The sequence below is a fragment of the Diadema antillarum genome, unplaced genomic scaffold, assembly GCF_040938485.1.
Source record: "Diadema antillarum isolate AM-2024a unplaced genomic scaffold, OU_Dant_1.0 scf00000035, whole genome shotgun sequence".
NCBI classification, from domain to species: Eukaryota; Metazoa; Echinodermata; class Echinoidea; order Diadematoida; family Diadematidae; genus Diadema; species Diadema antillarum.
In genome coordinates this window covers 87,292-111,356 of record NW_027270924.1, presented here as the reverse complement: position 1 = coordinate 111,356, position 24,065 = coordinate 87,292, and the positions used below count along the sequence as shown (strand labels likewise).

Here is a 24,065-nt window from a genome sequence, read left to right as displayed (position 1 = left end):
GATAAAAAAAAAGATCCTTGTCTATCTCTAGGACTAGATAATCTGTTCTTTCTACAACAATTTGCAAAACTCTGTTCACAATTCCAAAAGGCACATTTCCAACATACACTGTAGGTCATAATTTATCAGAGCTTGCAATGTGCCTCTATTCTGACAATGATGTCAAAATTCTTTTCCTCTGTAACTTGGAATTAAGATTGTAAACAGCAATCCTCTCACAGATTATTGCATGCAGATGTTTTCATGAATTTACTGTCTTCATATATTTTTACACTGTATATCATATGACCTATCATATAAATGTACAAGTAGTTTACTGTGCTTTTTTCTGTGTATCCTCTGCTTTGTTTTTTGTCACATCCAGGTAAAATCTATCTTGTTACGAGCGAGGAGGAAGATGGCCTTGTCGATATTATCCACCTGAGGAATATCCTATCAGTTGCATAAAATAAGTGAGAATCAACAGGTTTTGTTTTAATTGTTGGGACTAAACTTGAGAATCACAGAGGTACCACAATGCCGGCTCCTGTGAATGTGACTGTGAAAGAGAGTGAAGTGGTCAAACTCGTTCTTGACTTCCTCCATTCGAGGGAGCTGTACCTGTCGATGCGATCATTGGAGCGGGAGAGCGGCATCGTGAACGGGCTCTTCTCCGATGACGCGCTGTTCCTGCGCCAGCTCATCCTGGACGGGCAGTGGGACGATGCCCTGGAGTTCATCCAGCCCCTGGAGAGCATCGAGAGCTTCGACTCCAAGACATTCCACTACATCATCCTCAAGCACAAATTCCTGGAGATGCTGTGCATGAAGAGCGAGGACTTCCAGCACCTGCAGATGGAGTTTTCTAGCGAGGAGGTGGTCAACTGCCTCAGTGAACTCGAGCCGTACTGCCCAGCTAAGGAGGACTACAGCTCCTTCTGCTTGCTGCTGACACTGCCACGCCTGACGGACCACCAGATGTACAAGGACTGGAGTCCCAGCAGCGCACGGGTGCAGTGCTTTCAGAGTGTGTACCCCTTGGTGAGCAGGTTTCTGCCCGTCGACAAGTCGCTGGCTGAGAACGAGAGCACAGCGAGCAAGGACCGCCTCGTGCAGCTCGTCCTGAAGGGACTGCTGTTTGAAAACTGCGTTGAGTTCTGCCAGCAGAAGGCCATCAACCGCGATGCCAAGAACAGCCAGATTGTCCTGCGGAGCATGATGACGGGGACCCCGGCCGACGACGCTGACCTCAGCCTGCTGTCATGGCTGCAGAGCCTGCCCCACGACACTTTCGCGACCCCCTTTGAGCAGCGGACGCTGCAGGTGTCCATGAACAAGATCATCAAGCCGAGCACATCCTTCTCGGAGCAGATCATGACCCCGATGACCCCCACCCCGGGCAGCAAGACGAGGATGTACCCGTCGCCCTCGCCCTCCACGCCCACGCTATACAGGGGGCGCCCCTTTTCGGCCACCTCCCGGGCACTATCGCAGTCACTCACACCAAACCTTGAGAGCTTACTCAATCAAGCAAAGAAAAAGGATGACAATGGAACAACTGACCCTGGAGTGCTGTCCAGATCGTTAATGGAGTTCAAGTTATCAGGTAAGGATATATATCAGACAGGTTGTTTTTGCTTTTAAAAGCCCTCTTAGACTGCGTTTATCTAACTTGAAAGAGAATCACACTTCAAAATGCTTTTCGAATGGTGTAACCTCCGAACGTGGTTTAAAACGCGATTCTCAGGGTACCTCAAGAAAACAAACACCATAAATCATTATTGCTATTTTATTTTGTTCTTCAGAATATGCTTATCAAATTCTTTGTTTTGTTATGTTGTGTCTTGATATTTGTATCACCTTAATGTTTGAACTGATTTTGTTTCGTTTCTGCATCTTTGATTTGTTCTGTTTATATATTAGCTTATGTTCCCTCCAGCTTCTCTGAAAAACAGCCTCTTGGCTGATAGAAATCTTGTGCTTGCTGTTTGATATGTTTTCACAAGGAAAGTATCACTGAACGTACTGACAGTGTTTGGTGTAAATTCTTAGTGTAAATGACTATTAATAGAGTGATCTACAAAATTATCTGGAAAAGCTGGTCTCAATTTGGAAAGAGTATTGATACATGCTCTCTACTGTATGTGTGATTACTGTATGTTTGAATCACTCATAAAGCTGGCACTAGTATAGTGATGCAATCACAACTTATGCTTCTGCGCATTGATATTATGTGACCTTATTTTGATTTGTTATTTTATCTTGTAGCTTTTTGCAGCATGGCTGAAGTACAGTAGGGTGCTGTCATAAGTTTGCATCACCTTGTATAGTATGAACATCAAATAACCTACAATGTAGAAATTAAAAGTCATCCCATTTGAAGCACATGCAGTGTAATGTGTACAAGCATTGATGGCTTCAAGGGAAGGCCCATTTTGTAGGACAGAAATGTGTGTGTGTGGGAGGGGGAGGGGGAAGGGGAGGTGGAGGGGGAGGTGTTCTGGTTTGACAAGAAACACAAGTACCTGTACATTGTACATTGTATACATTGTAATGTATGCATCTTGCAAAGCTGATTTTAGAGATAAAGACTTCATGATATCAGTCAATTCATGATTAATATTAGATTAATCATTTATGATGGTGTATCTCGATCATGCTGGATAATGGCCTACAATTTTTATGTTTCAGAGGGAATAGTAGGAATATTATTTAACAAAGATGTGCAAAATATCACATTTCAGGGCAAAAATACAGTGAAAGGAATTTTCTTACTGTGTTAGCTGGAATATTAAATGAAAAAGCAGACCTGTCAAAATTTGATGTAATAGACAAATTCATGTGAAGCAAGACAATTTGGTATTAAAATGAGTCACCTTTTGTAGGGTCTCATTAGGTTCTATGAGAACTGTCTTAAGGATGTACAGTAGCACCTGTATCAAATTTCTCATGTTTTGAATTCTGATTTGTTTTCTATGTGATTATTTCTTTATGATTCAGGCAAAGGCTGTATGATCAAAGGAAAAATTAGTTGAAATCTTTATCTCAGATTCAACAAAGCTTGATTACAATTATTTTGTTGAATTTGATGCCAAATAAGGGTACTGTGCAAGAAATTTCAAGGTAATTTGTATCATTACAGATGGCTGGGCTAGAGAGTTTATTTATTTTGTTGCATAATTTTCCAGCATTCAGAAACCATCTTTTTATACAAGTACATCATTCTTGTTGGTTGAATTCACTTGGTTCTTACAGTTGTAATTGTACCTTAATTCATCATTTGTTATCATACTATCTCCTTTAATACAATCACGTACAATAGTGTAGCCAACTTCTTGAATAGGAGGAAGGTCTTCTGTAAGATGAACAGCTAGCTGTGTTAATTTTTACTATTGCTGTACTTTGATGTTTCAAAGGCTTTTTTTTTTTTATTTGAATGAATGGTTAGCTGTTTTGACTCCTTCAAGTCCTGGGAATATCTTAGAGTAAAAAGGTACTTACTAGCAGGATGATAATCAGAATCATGATGCATACTGCCCAACTCTCTACTCAGAGATCGAGTAAACTGTACACAGAGCTCTCAATATCTAAACCGAGAGGCAACTTGTCAAATTAATATGTCATAATTAGGAATGAAGTCTACCAGGATTAAGATTTGTTACAATTTTGAATCATGGACTGCTGTATCTTGTACATTCAAGTAATACAGTATGTGAAATGGGCCATATGTGCAGTGATATGACTCATTTTGAACAAGAGAAGGCATTTCACTTGCAACAAATGTGCATATGATTATGATGTCTGTGGGTACGCTCAAACTTGTGCACGAACATGGTATGTAGTGAGTTGCGTAGGATCGTCTCCCACGCAATTTAGATACTTGTGGAGCGATAGCTACTGTGTCGCCTTTTACACGTATCATACATTGACCCCCGCTTTCCACAGGTAATAACTCGGCGCGCGAGTCGCTGCCGACCCTCACCGAAGACGTAGAGAAGCCGACGGTCCCTCCGTTCTCCATCAGTAACCCGACCCCGAGCCAGGCTGCGCAGGGACGAGCCAACACAAACACACAGGTGAGTCATCCGCCAGTCGCTATGTTAAAGACCTACGAAGTGCAGTATTTTACACATCCTGGTCTCACTGTCGCTCTCGGTCATGATGCACATGGAAGTTTACACACATCATGTTTGGTATTTTGTGTGTACTTATCCCATTTTGTTGCTGTTGTTGCTGTTGCTTTCATTGGATCATTATGTAATTATATTTCTTTGGAAGATCACACCCCCCTTGCATCTTTCTTTAAACAACTCTGCCATGTCTCTCTCTCTCTCCATCCCTCCCTCATACAATGTATACATTGTACTCTTAAAGGGACTGTACATTACTGGTTGAGGTGGGGATTCAGGTTTCTAACATTCCTAAGTGAGATGATGAGAAACCTCCTGTGAAATATGAAAGAGCATGTAATTTTAAGTAGGATTCAACGTTTATTTGATGAAAATCTGTATTCAAATGGCTGAGATATCCAAAAAAGTGATAATAATAAAAGGCGACAGGCCATGCCTTTTATTAGGATCTCTTTGTTTCACCTTGTCTTTGGATATCTTAGCCATTTCAAAATCAATTTTCATCAAATAATCTTTTGATACCCCTTAGAATTGCATGCTCTTTGACATCTCATAGAGTGGTTTCTGAATATCTCTCAAAACGTTAAAAGCTAAATCCTCACCTCAACCAGAACTATACAGTCCCTTTAAGATTGCATTTTCTAATAAATGACTCTGTTCCTTCTCTCTCTTTCTCTTTCCTTGAACTCTCTCTCATACTATCTTCAGTCGATGTTTTGCTCTCAGTGATGAACTTGTGTCTGTGTATTATGACGATATGTTTGTTTTGTGACCAGCTGCATCCGTCAGCTACGTCTGTACATCTCTCTTGGGACTCTGTGGGGTTGGAGAGGGGGGGGGGGCATATACCTGTATGTACAAGTTGTCACACATACAAACACATTGTTAATGTGACTTCTGCAATTTTAACACTGTTATGAACCATCCTACCAGCATTTTTTTTTTTTTTCACAAATCAGTGCACTGTGCAGTTGCATACATTGTACTTTTATCCTCTGATAATATAATGCAGCATCACGGCTAAGCCTTTCTTTTGTTGCTGGTTGGCCATTCTTTGATAACTGGTCTCTACATAGCAAAATTTGACTGATATACAACTGTATTGTACTTGCATTATGCAGATATATGCATGTTTGTGAACACTTGTTTTGATACACACAAACATGCACATTTGCATCTAAGGGTGCAATTCAATTTTTGACTTGGACTGCTATTTGCTGCAATATCCACTCATATAAAAACATTGACAATGTTCACTCTTTACAACTACACTATACATCTAATCTTTGACTATCATCTTTTTTTTTTTAAATTATTGTCAAGAACATGAATTGTGTACTGCCTGTGGAAATAAAGAGAATAATACTGTCCATGGCGCAGCGGCTTAGAATGTGTCAGCTGACAGATTCATGCAAAAGCTTGAATTTCCTTTCACTGAAGGACTTCCAGAAATAGCATGAAGCCTTATTTGTTTTGTTTTGTTTTTTCTAGTTGATTTAAACACTACTTTCGAAAAAGAATGTTAGGCATACCAACTTGCCAGACAGAAGGGAAGTTGTTTATTTCTGTCTGGCTTTTAGACAATCATACTGATGAGCAATTGTATAAAGTGAGAAAGATCAGTTTGTTTGAATGTACTCTACAGTGTATGTTCTGTAATACAATGGAGTTCTGAAAATTGTTGACTACATACCATGTGTTCATGTTGTTATGCAGCTGAAACTATTTTCGTGTGTGTGCTACAGTATGGAAAATGTTTTGCTGTGAAAGTGGATATTTTTTTTGCGAGTATTTTTTTTTTTTTTTTTTTTTGCGTGTCGCAGGAAAAGATGAATTTTGTGTGCTTTTTTAATTCTGCAGAGTCAAGCGTTAATCAGTGGAACATATAACATGCAAAAATATTTGAGTGCCTTTATTTTTGCGCTAGTTCTGGTCACGTAAAATGCTTGAAAATTTCCACCTACTGCAAAGATTTCCACTTTTACAGTGTATTGTAGGATAGAAATCTATTAGTGGGGCAGATATGTGAAAAAGATGCTCACATCCGGCGGAAAGTATGAAACCAATTTCGACCAATTTTTGTTACTTATCTGCCCTACTATATGGGATACTATGTGCAACAGATGGCAGATGTTTTATTCCAAAGACTGTAAGCTTCAAAATAGAGAGAATGTGATTCTAGGGCATGACATGAAATTTGATGTGTCTCATCCTTTGCAAAGTGTAATGCTGTTCAGACATGATTCATCATGTCTTTTTCAAGCACTATTTTAAACTGACATTGCCCTGTTGGCATCATACGCTAAGATCATTGTGTGTTTAACCCTGGAAGTGTATTATTTTTGGCCTTTCTATCTCTCTCTTTAACTTTTGGGTCTCTGCGCGTTGTGTGTGTGGTACTGTATGTTCAGCGTAGGTGTAAGTTTTCCCCCGCATTTCCTTCGACTGCCTTGTTTCCAATTAGGCATAGCAGCTCCCCATATCCTGTGATGAAACAAACCACGCTAGGCTGTAAACTCATTCTACAGCAATGTGACAACGATGTACTTCCTCGCTTTATAACCCCCACCCACCCATCCGACAGACTTTTGTTCAGTATTTCGTGAGAAAGTATTAGCCTCCCAGTGAGTGATTTTTTTTTCTTTTTTGGTAAGGCAAGGGGGTAGTGGAGGTAGCATCCAGACTGTACAATTTGCTGTAATACTGGATTGCCATTCCACCATAATTAGACAATACTTTGTGAGTTTTGCTTCCTTTGAGCACTAGAGCATAGGGCAAGTGAAAGGAATGTAGAAAAAACATGAATTCACTCAGCAAGCTTTGTTGTCTAGGAGCTATATGTTCTAAATTTTTGGCCCAATATCAACTCAAAATGTCATTGGCAATGGCAAAGAGCATTTTAATGCTTCAAATTCTTGCTGCAACTACTAAACACCAAGTGTGGGATTGCGAATGACTGAGAAAGTAGTGTGTTTTGAAACTATGGTATTGTGTGAATTTTGTGTGAGCACATACAGTGTAGATTATTTCCTGTTTTGAGATCATTTCTTGTTAATCCAAACTCGTATGGATGAATAGATGACACCAGACTTATGATTCAATAGAGCTACTATGTAAGAAAAGGAGATAGAATGGGGGAAAAATTGTGAACCAGCAGTGAGCACACTGCTTGACAAGTATGAAGGTACCTATGTGTACTACTGCTCCAGAACCCAGGGCACTTTGAACATTGCCAGTGAGGATAACTTAATTTCAAGTTGAATGTATGTCCATCTCAACCAATATTCTTTCTTTGTTAAAGCCAAAATTTGTGATTCTTGAAGAAGACAATGCATGCAACCTCATGGGACAGAGGCAGGAAAATGACAGGGAAGAAAACATGTGACTAAATACTAAATGTTGCTGTCATGAATTGCAGTCCTTTGGAGGATTAATGTTGCAGTAAAAGTTCCAGCAACTAATACCAGCAAATTGCCGTTGTGACTCCACAGGGTTGTTGTAGCTTAGGGGGATTATGACCAATTTAGCGGCAGGTGCATGTTTAGGAGAGATAGATTGCCATCATTAAAGTTATCTCAACTTTTTGTAGACCTTGTGAAGAAAAAAAAAAAAAACCCAGAACAAAACATGATAAACACAACTGGGAATGTTTGTCAAAGTATACATTGCAAGAAAAGAGGACTCATTAAAGGGATATGGTATAATATTGGTGGGGATGAGGATTGAGCTTTTCACTTTTTGCAAGATACTGAGAAACCACTCATGAAATGTTACAGAGCATACCAGTCAAAGAGGAATTTGAAGTTTATTTGATAAAAATCAGTTTTGAAATGGCTGAGATATCCAAAAACAAAGTAAAACAAAGAGATCCTAAAAAAAGATGGGTCCCACCTTTTATTAGTATGGCTTGTTTTGGATATCACAGCCATTTCCAAACCAATTTTCGTCAAATAAATGTTGAATTCCTAATGGAATTACATGCTCTTTCATATTTCACAAGAGGTTTCTATAGTAATTATCTCACCAAATAGTTTGAAACCTGAAGCCCGGGGCCCGTTTCATAAGACTTGTCATCAGTGGCAACTGCCACATTTCTATGACAAATTTGCTCTCAGCCAATCAGATGCAAGGATTTCAGTAGCTTGTCACATCTATGACAACTTGTCACTGATGACGAGTTTTATGAATCGGGCCCCAGGTCTGAACCAAAACTATACCATCCCTTTGAGCATCGTCAAAGTTTTACCTGAGCATCTTAGATTCATTGCTGCTATTATGCATATTAAAGATTCATTCATTTGTGTTGTTGCAGTTAATGTTATTTGAAAGAACGGAGAAACACCATAACCCATATAGCATCAAGTTCTATCTACACATGTAGATGTTCTGTTTAATGAATCTGCAATGGGACCCTTCTCACATCATTGAGGTAAACACGAAGAAGGTTCTACATGCATCTCTTAATTACACAAGCATGAGTCTGAATAGTCCAAACATTACAATTTATGCACACAGTGTCATGCATATTTTTGCGCAACTGAAATGCTTGCATTGAAGTGATACAGGTTTTACAAGAAAGGATTACTTCAAATGCCCTCTCCTTTAAAAACAAATCGTCGCTGGGGTGACAAGACCTCGTATCTCAAAAATGTCAAAATTTTTTTTTTAGCTTAATGGTCAAATAATGGGTCAAGTGATGTCTTTGCCAAATCCCAACTGTCTTACTCCAAAAATGAAGCCACCATGACATGTCGAAGGAAAGGCTTTCCCATTCACTATAGTGCTTTGGCCGGCATGTTTTTTTGCTCTCCTGAACATTTGACATATTTGAGATACGAGGTTTTGTCACCCCAGCGACGAAATGTTGTGCAACATTCTTTTGCCGAGGAGAACTTTCTCTGTGAGGGTGATAATCACGAGCACATCTGTTGAGAAGAAACTTCAGCTACATGTGACTCACAATTTTTTCTCCTTTTTTTTTTTTTTTTTTTTTTAATAATGAGTCTAGAGAGACACAGCTGATGTGACATCATGAGCTAATGGAGAATCATTTAAAGGGAGTATAGGGCTATGTTGATTCTTGCTTTGTGTGTATGATATGTTCACCTTTGTAGGTGCTTTATCAAATCATTTTTTATAGGACACTTTTCTGTTTGGCCCTTTAAAATCAGGCCACCTTTAATAAGACAGAGACTGTTAGTTTGCATCATCAGGCACATTTTGACATATGAATGAATGAATGAGCATCAACGAAAACTGCAAAAAGAAAACCTTGTTGAAAAACAAGAATTCTAACTGAGTTTATTTTTTCAGCTTGTGGCGATTGTACCCTTTTTTGAGGTTGTTTCAGTATGAGTCTTCAAAAAATTGTACTATTAAAAATTACCATCGGGAGCAGTGATTAAAAAATGTTTGAGTTATCACATTTGATGCATATATGTTTAGGTCAGTTGTATCACAAAATATCCTACCATATGAATATTTCACAATAAAGCCTAAAATATCGGGAAATAAATACTATTTTTCTTACTATTATCAAACCATAACTGTAAGTGGTTTAGTCTAGAAACAATTTTATGATTATAACTGTTGTGCACATTTTATAATTAGCAATACTTGATATTTATTATAATGATTGAATTTTTTACATTGTTTGTTTCTATTCCAATCTCACATTTTAGAACTATTTTGAAGCACTAATGCTAGGTTTTTGTTTCATCTTCAAATGGCAAATAATGCCTTTAAATACAATGCAGATACTGATACAAATGTAGGACAGTTGCATGCTAAAAGTGGAACCAATTCAAGCTGTTTTTAGGGTTGTGATTATCATGACAAAGTACAGTGTATTTTATACCAAGCTTCATGAAATTAATGTGGCTTTTAGAGACTGTAAGTTTGCACATTGATGACAAATGATAGATTTGTTTAATAAATTGTGTGTTCTTAGTTCATTTTTTTTTTTTTTTTTTGGGGGGGGGGGCTGCTATTTGTGCTAGCTTACATGTACACACAGCAGTAATCTCAAATTAATCGCCTTGGTACACGTGTCTGTGAAAGGGCTGATATATCAAGACTGTCAATATATTGATATTGTAATCAATAAAAAATGTCACAAGGCAGGGCATGATGACGTTTCTTGTGCTTGTGGTATGCTGCCTTTAATGATGTCTACAATTGTGAGTGGGGAACAAGCAGCCCCGACGTATTATCTTCTGCCCTGTTCAGTGCTGTACCAGAATGAGGCACCACACTGAATTCTCGGGAGCAAGTGAAGCTGTTTGGCCTGATATTTGTTCTGACCGCATTCTCGCCATTTGAAGCCAAAATCCTTGGCAGATCTCAAAATGTCAATATCACAAAATTGAGAAAAATTACCAGTAGACTATGAATTCTTCAAACCAAGATCATTGGTCCCAGTACTAAAGGTGATGGCATGGCTGCAGACTTCATTTTATTGTGCAACGAACCATCCATGGGGGTAATATTGATTAGAATACGCCATGACTGCCTCAGGAACAGCTAAATGTAGATGCTTTCTTCGCAGTGCTTGAGATTTTCTGTTTCTTCTCCTCCCCCCCCCCCCCCCCCACCCAAACCTTAGGCAGCATGAGTCAGAGGCTTTGATTTGGAAAGGTCATCCCGCTTGGCGTAATAATACAGAAGATTTGGCAGGAGGGCAGCTCTGTCTTCACCTGTCAGACTCCACTGGCGAAGGGAGCAATGATATTGCTTTCATACAATTTGTAATTTATTCCTTCATGTATTATGACGCATTTGTCGACAGGAAATGAATGTGTTGCTAGGTTATGGAGTACGATGTGAACGAGATGAGTTCCTTTTGGGCAGTGAATGCAAATTTGTATGTCATACAGTATGTCAAGCTCTCCCTTCCACTACTGCTAGTCTCAGAGAAAATGTGCAGAATTGAATGCTTGGGAGTATTTGCGGATAGATCATGGCCATGGTCTTATTTTTGCCAGAGTGCACAGTGCTGCACTGCTGTTTGTATTGGATGATACTAGTATTGCATCGTAAACTGTGCTTCTGTGACATTAGTCATTAGTTCCTCCCCCCCCCCCCCCCCTTGCAATGATACCAGACCATAAAATGGAAATGGTTATTGCCTCATCATTTCAAATTTCTTTGTCATCATCAAGAAAAAAAAAAAAAAACCCCACACACACAAAAAGATCTAAAATAGAAGAAACTCCATATATATGACTGAAAGTGAGATAGTGACAGTGACAGAAGTCATGCATCATGTCAGAGCTATAGAGACCATACCTGATACTCTAGTGGAAAGAACTACATTTTATTTTGCACATTATGAGAGAAAGGGTCTTTTGTGAACATTTTGTCAATGTTATGGGGGGGGGGGGGGGGTGAGGGAGAGTGGAAGGGTGAGGGGAAGGGGGATGGGGAAGGGGAGGAGGGGGGCTTTCATGGATAACATTCTGGACAAAAAAAAACAGAAATAGCTTGTCAGTGTACTCTATGTACATACTGGAGTCATTTTCATTATTCTTTGTAACCATGATGATATCACACTCATTGATGCAGGAAACCTCTTGGCCATATATACACTGTATTTGTGTGTGTGTGTGTGTGTGTGTGTGTGTGTGTGTGTGTGTGTGTGTGTGTGCATATTCTCCTAAAAAAGGGGGTGCAAGGGGATGGGGATGAGTTTTAGGGGGATGGAGAGGGGCAGTATCAGCATGCCTAATATTTACAATCTAATTTCAAGGTCATTAATGATGATGTGTGAAGTTTGCCATGATACCGAACAGTTCTCGCCTTTACCAAGGTGTGTGCACACTTACAAATGTACCACTCTTGTACATCAAGAGCAGAATCCAATAATGTAATCCCCATTACTGCGAGATAGCTGAATTTGGCTGTTTTACTGATTAAGCATTGAAATCATATCTTCCAGGAGTTTTATGACTTTGACATGCTACAGACTTTATCAAATATGTAACCTTTAAACCTGTTCATATTTGATACATTTTGAATGTTTTGAATCCAGTTTGTGCACATACTTTGCTGTGTCTGACAAGTCTTTGGCAAGCTCTTTTGTATGTAGAACCAATGTTTGTATGTTTGTGTATGTGTGTATGGGTGTAAAGGTCCAAAAACAACTTTAGAATGTGGTCAACTGTCTGAGACTTTTGCCTATCCATTGTGGAATAGTATCAAAATATAGTGGTTCAATATTCATTGTGAGGAGGGTATCACAGTCCTGTGAATTATTTTGCAATTTTGAGTATTTTGTTTTGTCGTGTACACTGTATGAATAGTATGGAACCTTTACCAATGATAGTTTCACCATGCACTAGGCCATGTATTATGAAATAATACAGTGTATTAAAATTGTATCTTTCTCTGTGAATGGTGATTCTTACACCATGGTACTATCCTAAATTTTACAAAGCACCCCAAACTCACTGTGAGTATTCATGGAATGTCATATCATCGTTCGCATGGCAGAATGTCGTTAATGCGCTTCCCTGCACATGGCAAAATGTTGTTAACCGTATGCGCACTCCAACAGCCTAGCGACAATCTACCATGCGCAGGGAAGTGCGTTAACGACAGTCTGCCATGCACACAACAATTACGTGTGCAAAGTGTTGATTAGGATATAATGCCACATGGTGCCAGGACAATCTGACCGATTTTGTTTTATCCTCCACACCAAATCTTGATGGCCGTTAGGTGGACGTCAGGAATTCTTCAGCAGCGGCCTACGATGAGTTCCGCCACGACAGGGAGCGGGCCCAGCGAGAGCTGCAGGAGAGGGAGCAGCGTAGGCAGCAGCTGGAACAGGAGCTGATGGGAGGAGGAGGAGGGGGTGGAGGCGGGAATGTTGGGATGAGTGGTAGCCAGGGCAACGGGATGAGGACCACCAGTCCCGCCCATAGCAGCACCGCATCCATCATTGGGCAGGCCCCGAGACAGGTAAGGAGATCATATTTTTATATTTTGTTTATTCCTTCCTTCGTTTGCTGTTGGTTCATTTGTTTGTGTTTCCTGGTGATGCTAGTCTTTGCTGTGATTTATCATCGCAGTGTGTCGGTGCTTAAAGTGTTTTATCTGCTACTGTTGTTATACAATGTATCATTGAATGCATATTGATAGTTCTGACCTCTGCTTGATCTCGCACCTTCATTAATCACTTTGTGTGGTACATGTATTTTGCACATGCCATTATGATGCTGCATTGCTCCCTCCTGCATTCCAGTCTTGATGAGCAGAATATATTTGTTTTTAATATGAAAATATAATCTGTTGCCATATAATTCTTTAAAAGGGTGAGTTTCCTCTTTGATTCATTGCAAGATTAATAACATTTTCCCAAAGTATTGTACATGTACACATGTGTAAAGCATTGCATCGGGACAGGATTAATTTCTTTTAAAACATTATGATCTGCTGCACTTTCTTTTTTTTTCACCATGAATTGAAACAAGCATGTGTCAGCATGACTTAACAGTGAGAGTCTCATATAATACCTTATCATGCAACTACATGCACACCATTATATACATGTAATGCCTTTGTACACTTACACTAACTCAACATTAGACAATGCAGCATGATTGCTGCTGCTATGCTGCTATAAAGTGAGAGAAGAACACCCAAACTAAAATACACTGTGCATCATAAGTTGTTGGCAGCTGTTCTATTGGAAGGAGAAATCCTCAACCCCCCCCCCCCTTAAAGAAAAAGGAAAGATAAATGTGTAGGTTATGAGGATAGTATGGAATCTTGAACATGTGGCAAGAAGGCGACTCTTTTAAAACTCGCTTTTGATAGATGCCATGCCCGTGGGCAAGAAGAGAGAAAAAGTAAGTGACTAAAGCAAACTTGCATTTACCATGTGTAGGTTTTCTTTAGGATGAGAAGGAAATTCTTTATACTCACAGCTACAATGTAGGTGCCTTCTTCAGGATGACAGTTACATGTAAGGAGGAAAATTATGGAAATTTGCCAAGGTGCCTTGTTCAGGACAAGAACACAATATTCAAGGTCATATACAAATACATGTCTATTAAGTGCCTTGTTCAAGGCGAGCTGGCAAGAAAGCAAGAAGGCGACTTCTCTAAACTTCCCATCGTGCCTTGTTCAGGACCAAAAGGCAAAAAGACCACTTCTTACAACTTGCCAAGGCACCTTGTTTGAGACAAACAAGGTGCCTTGGCAAGTTGTCACAAGTTCCCTCCCCATCGTTTAAATAGAGCACAAAGGCGAGTTTTAACAGATCGCTGCCTTGCCCCATGTTTAACTTAAAGGGACTGTACAGTTGTACAGGTTGAAGTGAGGATTCAGGTTTATTTACAATGTGTTTTTTTTTTGTGAGAAAATTATGAAAAACCTCTTGTGAAATATAAAAGAGCATGTAATTTCAAAAAGGATTCAACGTTTATGTGATAAAAAATGGCCTCGAAATGGCTGAGATATCCAAAAAAGCAATCCTAATAAAATTGACAGGCCACAACTTTCATTAGGATCTCTTTGTTTTACCTTGTTTTTAGATATTTCTGTCATTTCAAAACCAGTTTTCATCAAATAAACGTTTGATTCCCCTTAGAATCGTATGCTCTTTAACATTTCATAGAGTGGTTTCTAAATATCCCGCAAAAACGATCACACCTCAACCAGTACTGTACAGTCCCTTTAAGCTTTTGCAGGACAGACAAATATGGTTGTCAAAACATGCCAAGCCCATCCCACATTGGATTATGCAATCATCCAGGGTGTTTGATTTGCTGTGACAAGAGATCATACTCCAGCCTGTCTAGACAGGCCACATCTGATTCCAGTCATCAGAGCATGTCGGTCTGGCCGGCCGGTCGGGTCGGAATATATGTAGAACAGCCCCAGATCCATTTCCTCTTTCCCTCCTGTGGTAAACCAAGGGATGACTTGTGCATACAGAAATATGTTGGAGAGAGAGAGAAAGATAAAGAGAGAGAGGGAGGGAGGGAGTATTACACAGACAGATAAACAGACAGACAAACGGACCGACAAACAGACATTCACGAAGGGGAAAGTGCCAGAGTAACAGTCTGTCGTGAGAAAGGGAAAGAAAGTCCTGACCATATTCGGAGAGAAAAGAAAAAAGTTTGGGGAGAGGGAGGGATACAAGTATCTACGCTTGCACAAAGATCAAATTTCAGAGGCACAGTTTTCAAACCACATGATGAAATTTGAATTATTGGCCCTATTCACAGGCTATGAATATTCATTGTCAGACAGTTCATCATTCATCCACTTTCATCATGAGTTAGAACGATTGAGAGTTGTACATTTCAGTCTTGAAGCAAAACTAGTTCATCACTGCTGTGATTATCAAACTTTTTCTTATTTCCAAATGTTCTACTGGATAGCGAGATATGAAACATGGCAGCATCTAGACAGACATACAATAATAAATTCACTCAAGTTTTCATATAGTATCAGAGACATTGGCACCAATTGTTTTCCTACTGGGTTGGTAGTCTCCCAAAAAGTCACAATGCACAGCTCTCAGCGTATGACCCAATTCCTTGGTGGTGTTGTTGTTGTTTTCCCCAGTGGGAACTAAGGGTGGGATTGGACTGATATTTAATCTCTAGTTGAATGAATGGTAGAAACCAAGAGGAAATAAGCTCACAGTGGTCCCTAAGAATTGCAACAGCTGAAACAGCTGTGTAGATATCATCAGAGTGTTGCGTGACATTTTGACCACATCTTACCGAAAGGGAGGATGGAGGGGGGTGGGAGAGAACTATTTTTTTTTGTCTAGAAGATGTCACAGGAAGTGGTAAAACACATCTGCTGTATCGCATGGTATGAGCAAAGCGTGGTGCAAATGTCCTACCACTTGCATGCAATGTATCGTGAATGTTACATATTGGTGACTGCAGAAGTTTTGTGCTCAGACTGCGTATGTTTCACCCCTGTGTGGTACCTTGCAATTATCCAAGCTTACAGTGATATTTTTTGTTTTATCTTGTGCTGTTGGAAAGAAGGAATTGGCCCCCATAGAGAAAGTTTTTTTTTTAAAAATTGAAGGCAGTTTAACAAGCCACAAATTGATGCGATAATATTGACACCAAAATGATAGCGTAAAAAAAAAAATTAAGAAAATGATTTTTCTGTACTGTGTGGGGATTTTGGGATTTTTAGCATTCAAACATATCCTCTCTATCATGTATGGAAGAGTATTGATAGTAAAATCAAAAATTTTCTTCCCTTGAAAAAATACAAAATTAGAGAAATGTGCTGTAAGAGTTCTTTTGGACCATAATCACAGTCACATGAGGAAGGCAAGCTAATTATCGTTTTTCATTTCATTTTTTTAAAGATGAATACTGACCTTCCAGTGGTTGTACATGTATATGGTTTTATTGATAGTGCAGGCCTGATTATTTTGGTCGTTGCTTTCATTTTGGTGCTTTCATTCAAAATAACTTTCTCTGTGGGCTTGTTGATTTTGCCAGGAGAAGCATGCCCCTGCAATGTATTGTCAACCCAGCACAGCATGACCTGCATGGCTATGACAAATGTAGTGGTAATGGTGTTGTTTGTGTTGTCTCTTCCCCTTTCCATTATGCCTTTCTTCGCACTATACAAAAACCGACCAACCAACCAACAACGAAAAATGTCTGTGGTTAATGGGGACCCCCCCCCCCCTTCAAAAAAAGCAGGTCACACCTCCTAATTTCATCCTTCGTCCTACGAGTTCTGTGAACTCCAGCACCCCGAAGGTGCCTTACAGTCAAATGAACCATACGCCAGAGCCCGAAGCCTCCCCCATACTCAGCAATCCCAGGGTACCCCTGCACCACCAGGGGTTACAGCATCAGCAACAGCAGCAGTCCCAACATGGGCGGTACCAGTCCAGAGCCAGTCAGCGCACTGCCAGCTCCAGCAGTGGCAGCCCGAGCCCCCTCACTCCCACGCGGCAGCTGGAAACGTCCTTCGGCGAGGTCCTCGGACCGGGCGGGAACCTCAAGAATGTCACTTACACCAAAGTGCCACCGCCAACCGCTGAGGTGCCCAGGCCCATCCATCCCGCGGCATCTCACTCGCAACATTCGCCACAACACCACAAGCAACATGATGTCTCCAGGGAATTGAGTCAGCAGTATTACCTCTCAAAGCAGCAGCAGCCGCATCCACCGCAGCCACAGCAACAACCACAATACCCCCTCCCCCCTCACCACCACCAACAGCACCATCAACAGCACCACCACCAGCAACAGCAACCCATCAAGTTTGGCATGGGAGATGCCTCCCCCACTGTCGCCGGGCACCCTGTCAGAAACAACTCCCCCGCGGAGGTGGCTGGTGGGAGACCTTCGCCACAACAATCACCTCGACAGTCGCCCAGACAGCTACCCTGTGAAAACAATCTGGCTATTAAGCCAAGAGCAAAGGTACAAATTGGGGATTGGGAGCCAAAATTGTAGATTAGAACTGTCAGCATAATGTTAGGGGAACTAAATCTTCATTTTGCAATACACAAAGAAAGTGAATGAACCCATTGCCAGAAATGGCTGCCTGGCTTGACTCATACTTCACTATTTTTTCACACATACCGTACAGGGAATGTCGCTGACAAATCCATGTATGTCAAAATCGTAAATACATGGTCGCAAGTTTGGCCATTGTTTACCGGTGTGTTAGTTAAATGTGCATTGCTAGTGGATTAACCTGGCAGAGACATTGACATACAACCCTCAAATTGACTTTATTTTTATGGGGTTACAAGCATCTTATCACGTTTCTGTGCTGATACCAAATGTGATCATCACACAATACCCACAAATGTCACATTTGCTTTTTCCTCCTTAAACGATTTACCTTCTTGTTGTTGTTTTCTTCTTCTCTTTTTTGGCACATGTACCTGTTGGTCTGTACTGGTATAAACTATGCATGTCAGTAGCCCCTGTCTCTTATTGTGTGGTGTAGAATATTAGTCCTCTTTTGCATTCTGAATATATCATTATTTTAGAGAGCATTGATCAGCAATATTGTGTGGTTTCCAATCCAATCGAAAGTGTCCTCCTTTACGCAATTTCAGCAGCATCTGTGTTAAGTGTGCAAAGTGATTTGTTGACCGTATCTTGCATGTCCATATATTCCTGTTTCACAGTGTAATCTCATTTTGCTGTGTTAGAGTGCTGTTTTCTGTAACAATCACATTAAGCACTTTCTTGGTCCATTCAATCTACATGTAAAAACATCTATGCATCAAATATGCAACACAGTTACTTTGACCAAAACCGTCAACTAATTTGCTCTCGCCATCCCCATCAAATTCTTGTCTCCCATCAAAAGATAACTCGACAACTTTTATCCATGGATAATAATCATTTTCATAATCATATCATCCTTCACCTTTAATGCATAATACATCGCACATTTGCAGAGCCAATACCCATCACATTTGCTGGTCTTGCAATGGAATACTATTCTTGGAATTTCCTTAAGTCTCCGTGGTACCAACACAAGTCAGCTCAACATCATCATGAAAACCAGATAAAATCAAGCAAGATTTCCAGAATTCGTCTCTGAATTGGAGATAAAAAGAAATGGACGTACATTTTGCCTGTATCACTGGCAGCATTTTGCCATTTCCCCGATAAACAATCAATTTTTCCTGGCAACCTCCCAGTTGAAGGCTGGTTTGTAAAAAAAGCTGTGCTTTTAAAGCAAACGAGTGCATTCAGCTTTGTGGCATAGGATAAAAAAGTACAACAAAGTGAATAACAGCATTCATCGGTCTATTTTTGAAATTATATATATTTCTCTTTTTTTTTTTAGTTCTCCACACTCAAAAGCTTTGTAGTGATAGAAAACTTTTCCAGTTTGATATGATAAAAACACCACAAAATTAGCCATCAGATAATCACACCTTTAGAAGAAAAGAAAAAAAAAACTGATTTTTTTTTTTTAATTTATAGGTAGTAAAGAATGGGAAAGAGTTGACAACAATGTTACAATATATTGAGAACTCTGAATTTTTGGACAAATCTAAATTGTCATGTATTTCTCTCAAATTACTAGATTCTTTTTTTTTTCATGACTTTATTGTGTATATCATGGTTATGTAATTACAAATCACCAATAGATTTTATTAGAAGGTAATATTACCTATTCCATGCTCTTTGACAACTATCAGCTTATATTTACAAATGGCAGCCTAATCCTAATATGTATCATGTCACTGCTGATTTCTTTTTTTCCTGGTGGCACCGACACATAAACTATCTCAGACTACTAAAGTACCATGTGTACAGAATCCTGCACAGTGTTGAATTTAAAGGAATTGATTGTCAATTAATTTAAATCTGTTCAAAGTTGGACATTGTAGGAATGTTCTGCATTTAGGAGAGAGATTGAATATGTTATGTATGACGTATACATGTAATACATTTTAAAATACTGATAGTTTTCTTTCATCAAAGAAATTTAATGCAGCTATGACCTTTAACCTTGAAACCATTTTTATTCAAACTGTGAGAAAGTAAGAGATCTAAAAATTCAAAAATACACAAACAAAGAAATTGAGACTGTTAACAGTTTAATCAACTCTCAAGATCTGTTCCCTTTTCAGGGTGGTATTACGATATGGAAACCCACTTGTCATGCCATCACCAGCTTGGAGGATGTGCAGGCCATCCGAGCTGTGACCTTTGACCCCACCGGAAACTTCTATGCCGTCGGCTCCAACTCTAAGACTCTGCGGATATGCGTTTATCCCGGGGCCAATGCATCCAGGTATGGTTAAAAATCCTTGTCGTACCAATACTGTGGTTTATGTCATACAAATACTGTGTAAGAAAATACCATGGTTGCTGAAAAATGAACGACAAATAAAAATCTAAAAGATGTCAGCTTGAATTTGATTGAAGACAAAACTCTGGTCATGTCAGAACATTAGGAATGAACTTCCCTTTCCATTTTCAAACTGCAGTATCAATTTCTTGATTTAAACCTACTCAAGTAGCATGCTTGATACATCCTAAATACACCTCGGTAAGTTCAGACAAAGTTCGCCCATTTCACGTGATTTGGTTGTCTCCTTTTTCTCTTTCCCTCTCTTTTTCCCTCTCTTGCCCTATCCCTACTTGGCCAGTGGGGGCAGTGTTCAACAGCCCAAGGTGCTATTCAAGCGCATGCGTCACCACAAGGGCTCCATCTATTGCGTAGCCTGGAGCCACTCCGGCAACCTCGTCGCCACGGGCTCCAATGACAAGCTCATCAAGCTGGTGCGTTTTGACCCGGACAAGTGCAATGCAAGTGGTGAGCCCATAATGCATCTCCTAACTTTCAATCTCTGGATGACGTGAGTGAGATGATATTTCATGATAAACCATATTTAAATGTATATGACTGTAACTTATCATTGACGAATGATTTATGGTATGCCACTTTGTCGCACATAGGCAAAGAATTTGTTCCAGGGTTGGTAAGATTTTCCTAGGCCAGTACAGCAAAACCAAAGAGGAATGAAACAAATTTGTGATTGATACAGGTGGAAAGAAGATGTGGAAATAGGAATTAAACAAAAAAGGAGTTACTCATTACAGGTGCTCATACACTGTATTTGAAAGCGGTTCGATAATCCTTTTGTGCAATTATTTCAGAATTTAGACCGTGGTTGTAATTTGATTAATCCATATCATGGTTCTGATCCAATCATGGCTTGTTGATGCACTTTTTAAACTATGGTTTCACTTGAGACATTATCTGCATTGTAATTGACACTGAAATCAAATTTCCCTGGAGAATATAGGTCGGAAAGACAAACGTTTATGTCTTTTTTCCCTGATCTGGGCTAGGAGTTTGTTTATACATACAACAGATTCTCATAGACAAATCACAATCTTGCAGAAACACATATGTGTACAATGCCATTTTGTATTCTTTCTTCCTTTAACCCACCCCCTCTCACTCCCATTCTTTTCCCCATCAGGACCAGACGTGGACCTGTCGTTCCACGACGGGACCGTGAGGGACCTGGTGTTCCAGGACAGTTCCTGCGGGACGACGCTGATCAGTGCCGGGGCAGGAGACTGCAGCATTTGCCTGACGGACTGCCAGCAGGGTCAAGCCATGCACGCCATGGCTGGCCACACAGGTGAGGCTGGTAGGAAAAGAGGGAGATGGGGGGGGGGGGGGATCCATGTACCCCCTTCCTCCAACTCCCCCTCCTACCATTGATTTTAAAGGGAGACTCCACTCCATTCTCACACTGACTTGTATAAGAAAGAGTAGAAGCAGATGAACAGAACAATGAGAGTTTTATTGAAAATACACAAACTGTACAGAATTTAGAAGAAATGATGAAACCATTATCTCGCAAATCTCTCATTGGTGTCTTAAATGATTCAGCCTCAAGTTGTTGTTTTTTTTTTTAATATATAAAAACTGTATTATACTTGTTCAATCATTGACAGATAATTGTTATATCCTTGTGCTCTGCTCAAAGCAGATGAACACACACAAACATTTGTAGCATTTCTCCCTGTTTTAATGCTCATTACTGTGGACACGCATTTCTTTTGTACTGCTATCGTCCGTTCTCTCTCCTGCAGGTCACGTACTGTCCCTCTACGCATGGTCGGGTAACATGTTAGCGTCTGGTTCCCAAGACAACACGGTGCGGCTGTGGGATGTGCGGACTCCGAGATGCGTGCAAATTATCGGCTCTCCGGGTTCCGACAATGGAGAAGGTAGAAATCTGTCAGTACGAAAACCTCTGTGTGTGTTTATGTTTAGGTCGTATGTATTGGTTGTTGTTACACCTGTAAATTGCACCAGCCTTTTCAGTTTTCAGCAGCAACCTGCGTGTTGTAGTAGTATGCATAAAATTAACAAAATTACATATTAGAAGGCTGGTGTGGAGGATCATGATGAGACAAAAAGTTACTCGGTGAGAAACAGTGTCTTGTTATCGTTTGTATTGTTATTATTATTGTTGCTATTATTATTATTATCATTGTCATTATCATCATCATCATCATCGTCATCATTATTGTTATTATTATTATTATTATTATTATTATCATTATTATTATTATTTATTTATCATCATCATCATCATCATTACTATTATTATTATTATTGTTATTATTATTATTTTTGTTGTTATTAGTAGTATTATTATTATCCTCATTATTGCTTTTGTTATTATTATACAGTAATTGTCATCATCATCATCATCACCATTGTTATTGATATTGTTGTTGTTGATGTCATTGTCATAGTGACAATCTCTTTATAGCCTAAAAAGGGTACTTAACCCGTTGAAGACCGACTGATTTTGCTACAACACGCATTTCCCATAGACACTTGCCTGAGTACACTCGGGTCTCATCCTCATTGGGTTAATGATGACTTTCTCTTTGTGTTACAAACAGGGAGTGGTGCAGCTGCTGTGGCTGTGGATCCATCAGGCCGGCTGCTAGCGTCGGGCCACGAGGATGCCTCCTGCATGCTGTACGACATCCACGGAGGGCGCCCCCTACAGACCTACAAGTCGCACAGCTCGGACATTCGCTCCCTGCGCTTCTCGCCCAGCAACTTCTATCTGATGAGCGGGTCGTACGACTGCACCATCAAATTGGCCAACCTACAAGGTGAGGGGTGTTGGACTCTTATATTTCGTATTTGTGCAAATGTACAAAAGGGCTGATGGAATCTACAATTCAATCCACATCCCAGAAATTATACAGGTACATGCACACACACAAAAAACAACAACAAACAAACATACATATGGGCACACAAGACCCCCCCCCCCCCTCATGCACACACACCCACACACACACAGATACATTTTAATATACTCAGTACAACAGATAAGTTCTTGTTTAACAGCAGTGAACAAATAAGGGTGCTTCAGTCCTCTTGTGTAATGATTACTGTAAAACCAGAAATTTTTGCATGCACGAAAGATTCACAAAATTAAAATGCATGCAAAAGGTTTTGTCTACACAATGCATTTAATGGCAAAGACACTTTGTGAAAGTTTTATGCCACGAAAATAGGCATCAGCTCTGATTTGCAAAAGTGTCATGCTGCAAATGTGTCTGGTTTTACAGTTCATCAGCATCCCAGAAGACAACTAGGATGGAATGAGTTTCTTTGGGCATTTATGATTTTGTCTGCAAGATCCTAGTTTTGCAGTCAGTGATCTGGTCTTATAGCATATCAAGCCAAATTGAACTTTGTATGCCACAAATAGTATACCATCTCAGTACCTGGTATACATGTAACTTGATGATAGTGATCTTTGTTCAGGATGTGATGACTGAGCAGTATTAATGGGTACATATGGGTGATGTGATTTTATTCAGGTAACCACATGGTATCATTTTGTCCATTGATGTCACTTACAATTTGTCTGCTGGTGCCACCTGTAAGTGAAAAAAGATTCTTATGTTGATTAGCATGCCATTTTTCTTGGTTGTGGTTTGTGTTTACCAATCTCTCTTCCTCCACCCCCCCCCCCCCCCACCCCAGGTGACATCACACAGCCGATCCCGACGTCGACGATCGCCGAGCATCGCGACAAGGTGATCCAGTGCCGCTGGCACCCCAGCGACCTCAGCTTCCTCACATCCAGCGCCGACAGGACGGTCACTCTCTGGACCATGGACAACCCGTGACAGTCAGCTGGGATGGCCGGACGTTGAGGGACCGGTAGGATGTTGCGCTTGGCAGGAGCTATCATTGGACAAAATCCAATACCACATAACAAGCACATGTAGGCAGCTTATCGGTAGTGCTAAGCCTGTACCACTGGAAGGGGGAAGTTGCTAGTAATAACACTTGTAAAGGTTTTTCTTTGGCATATCTACACCTCTGCACGATATTCACCCCAAACCAAGCCATACTGAGGGCGAAAATCTTGGAGATTCATGCAATCAATGCAACAGTGCACATCCTGTGTTC

General features: G+C 40.1%; 1 protein-coding gene across 1 annotated transcript; it reads left to right on the top strand.

The window, feature by feature from the left end:
* Window positions 1-463: 463 nt before the first annotated feature.
* Window positions 464-24,065, top strand: LOC139743685 (WD repeat-containing protein 47-like). Its single transcript, XM_071654147.1, has 10 exons — window positions 464-1,585; window positions 3,925-4,055; window positions 12,828-13,070; window positions 16,805-17,536; window positions 19,720-19,883; window positions 20,242-20,408; window positions 21,082-21,246; window positions 21,704-21,841; window positions 22,529-22,747; window positions 23,634-24,065. The coding sequence occupies exons 1-10, from the start codon at window positions 517-519 to the stop codon at window positions 23,777-23,779; spliced, it is 3,174 nt and encodes a 1,057-aa protein (XP_071510248.1). The 5' UTR covers window positions 464-516; the 3' UTR covers window positions 23,780-24,065.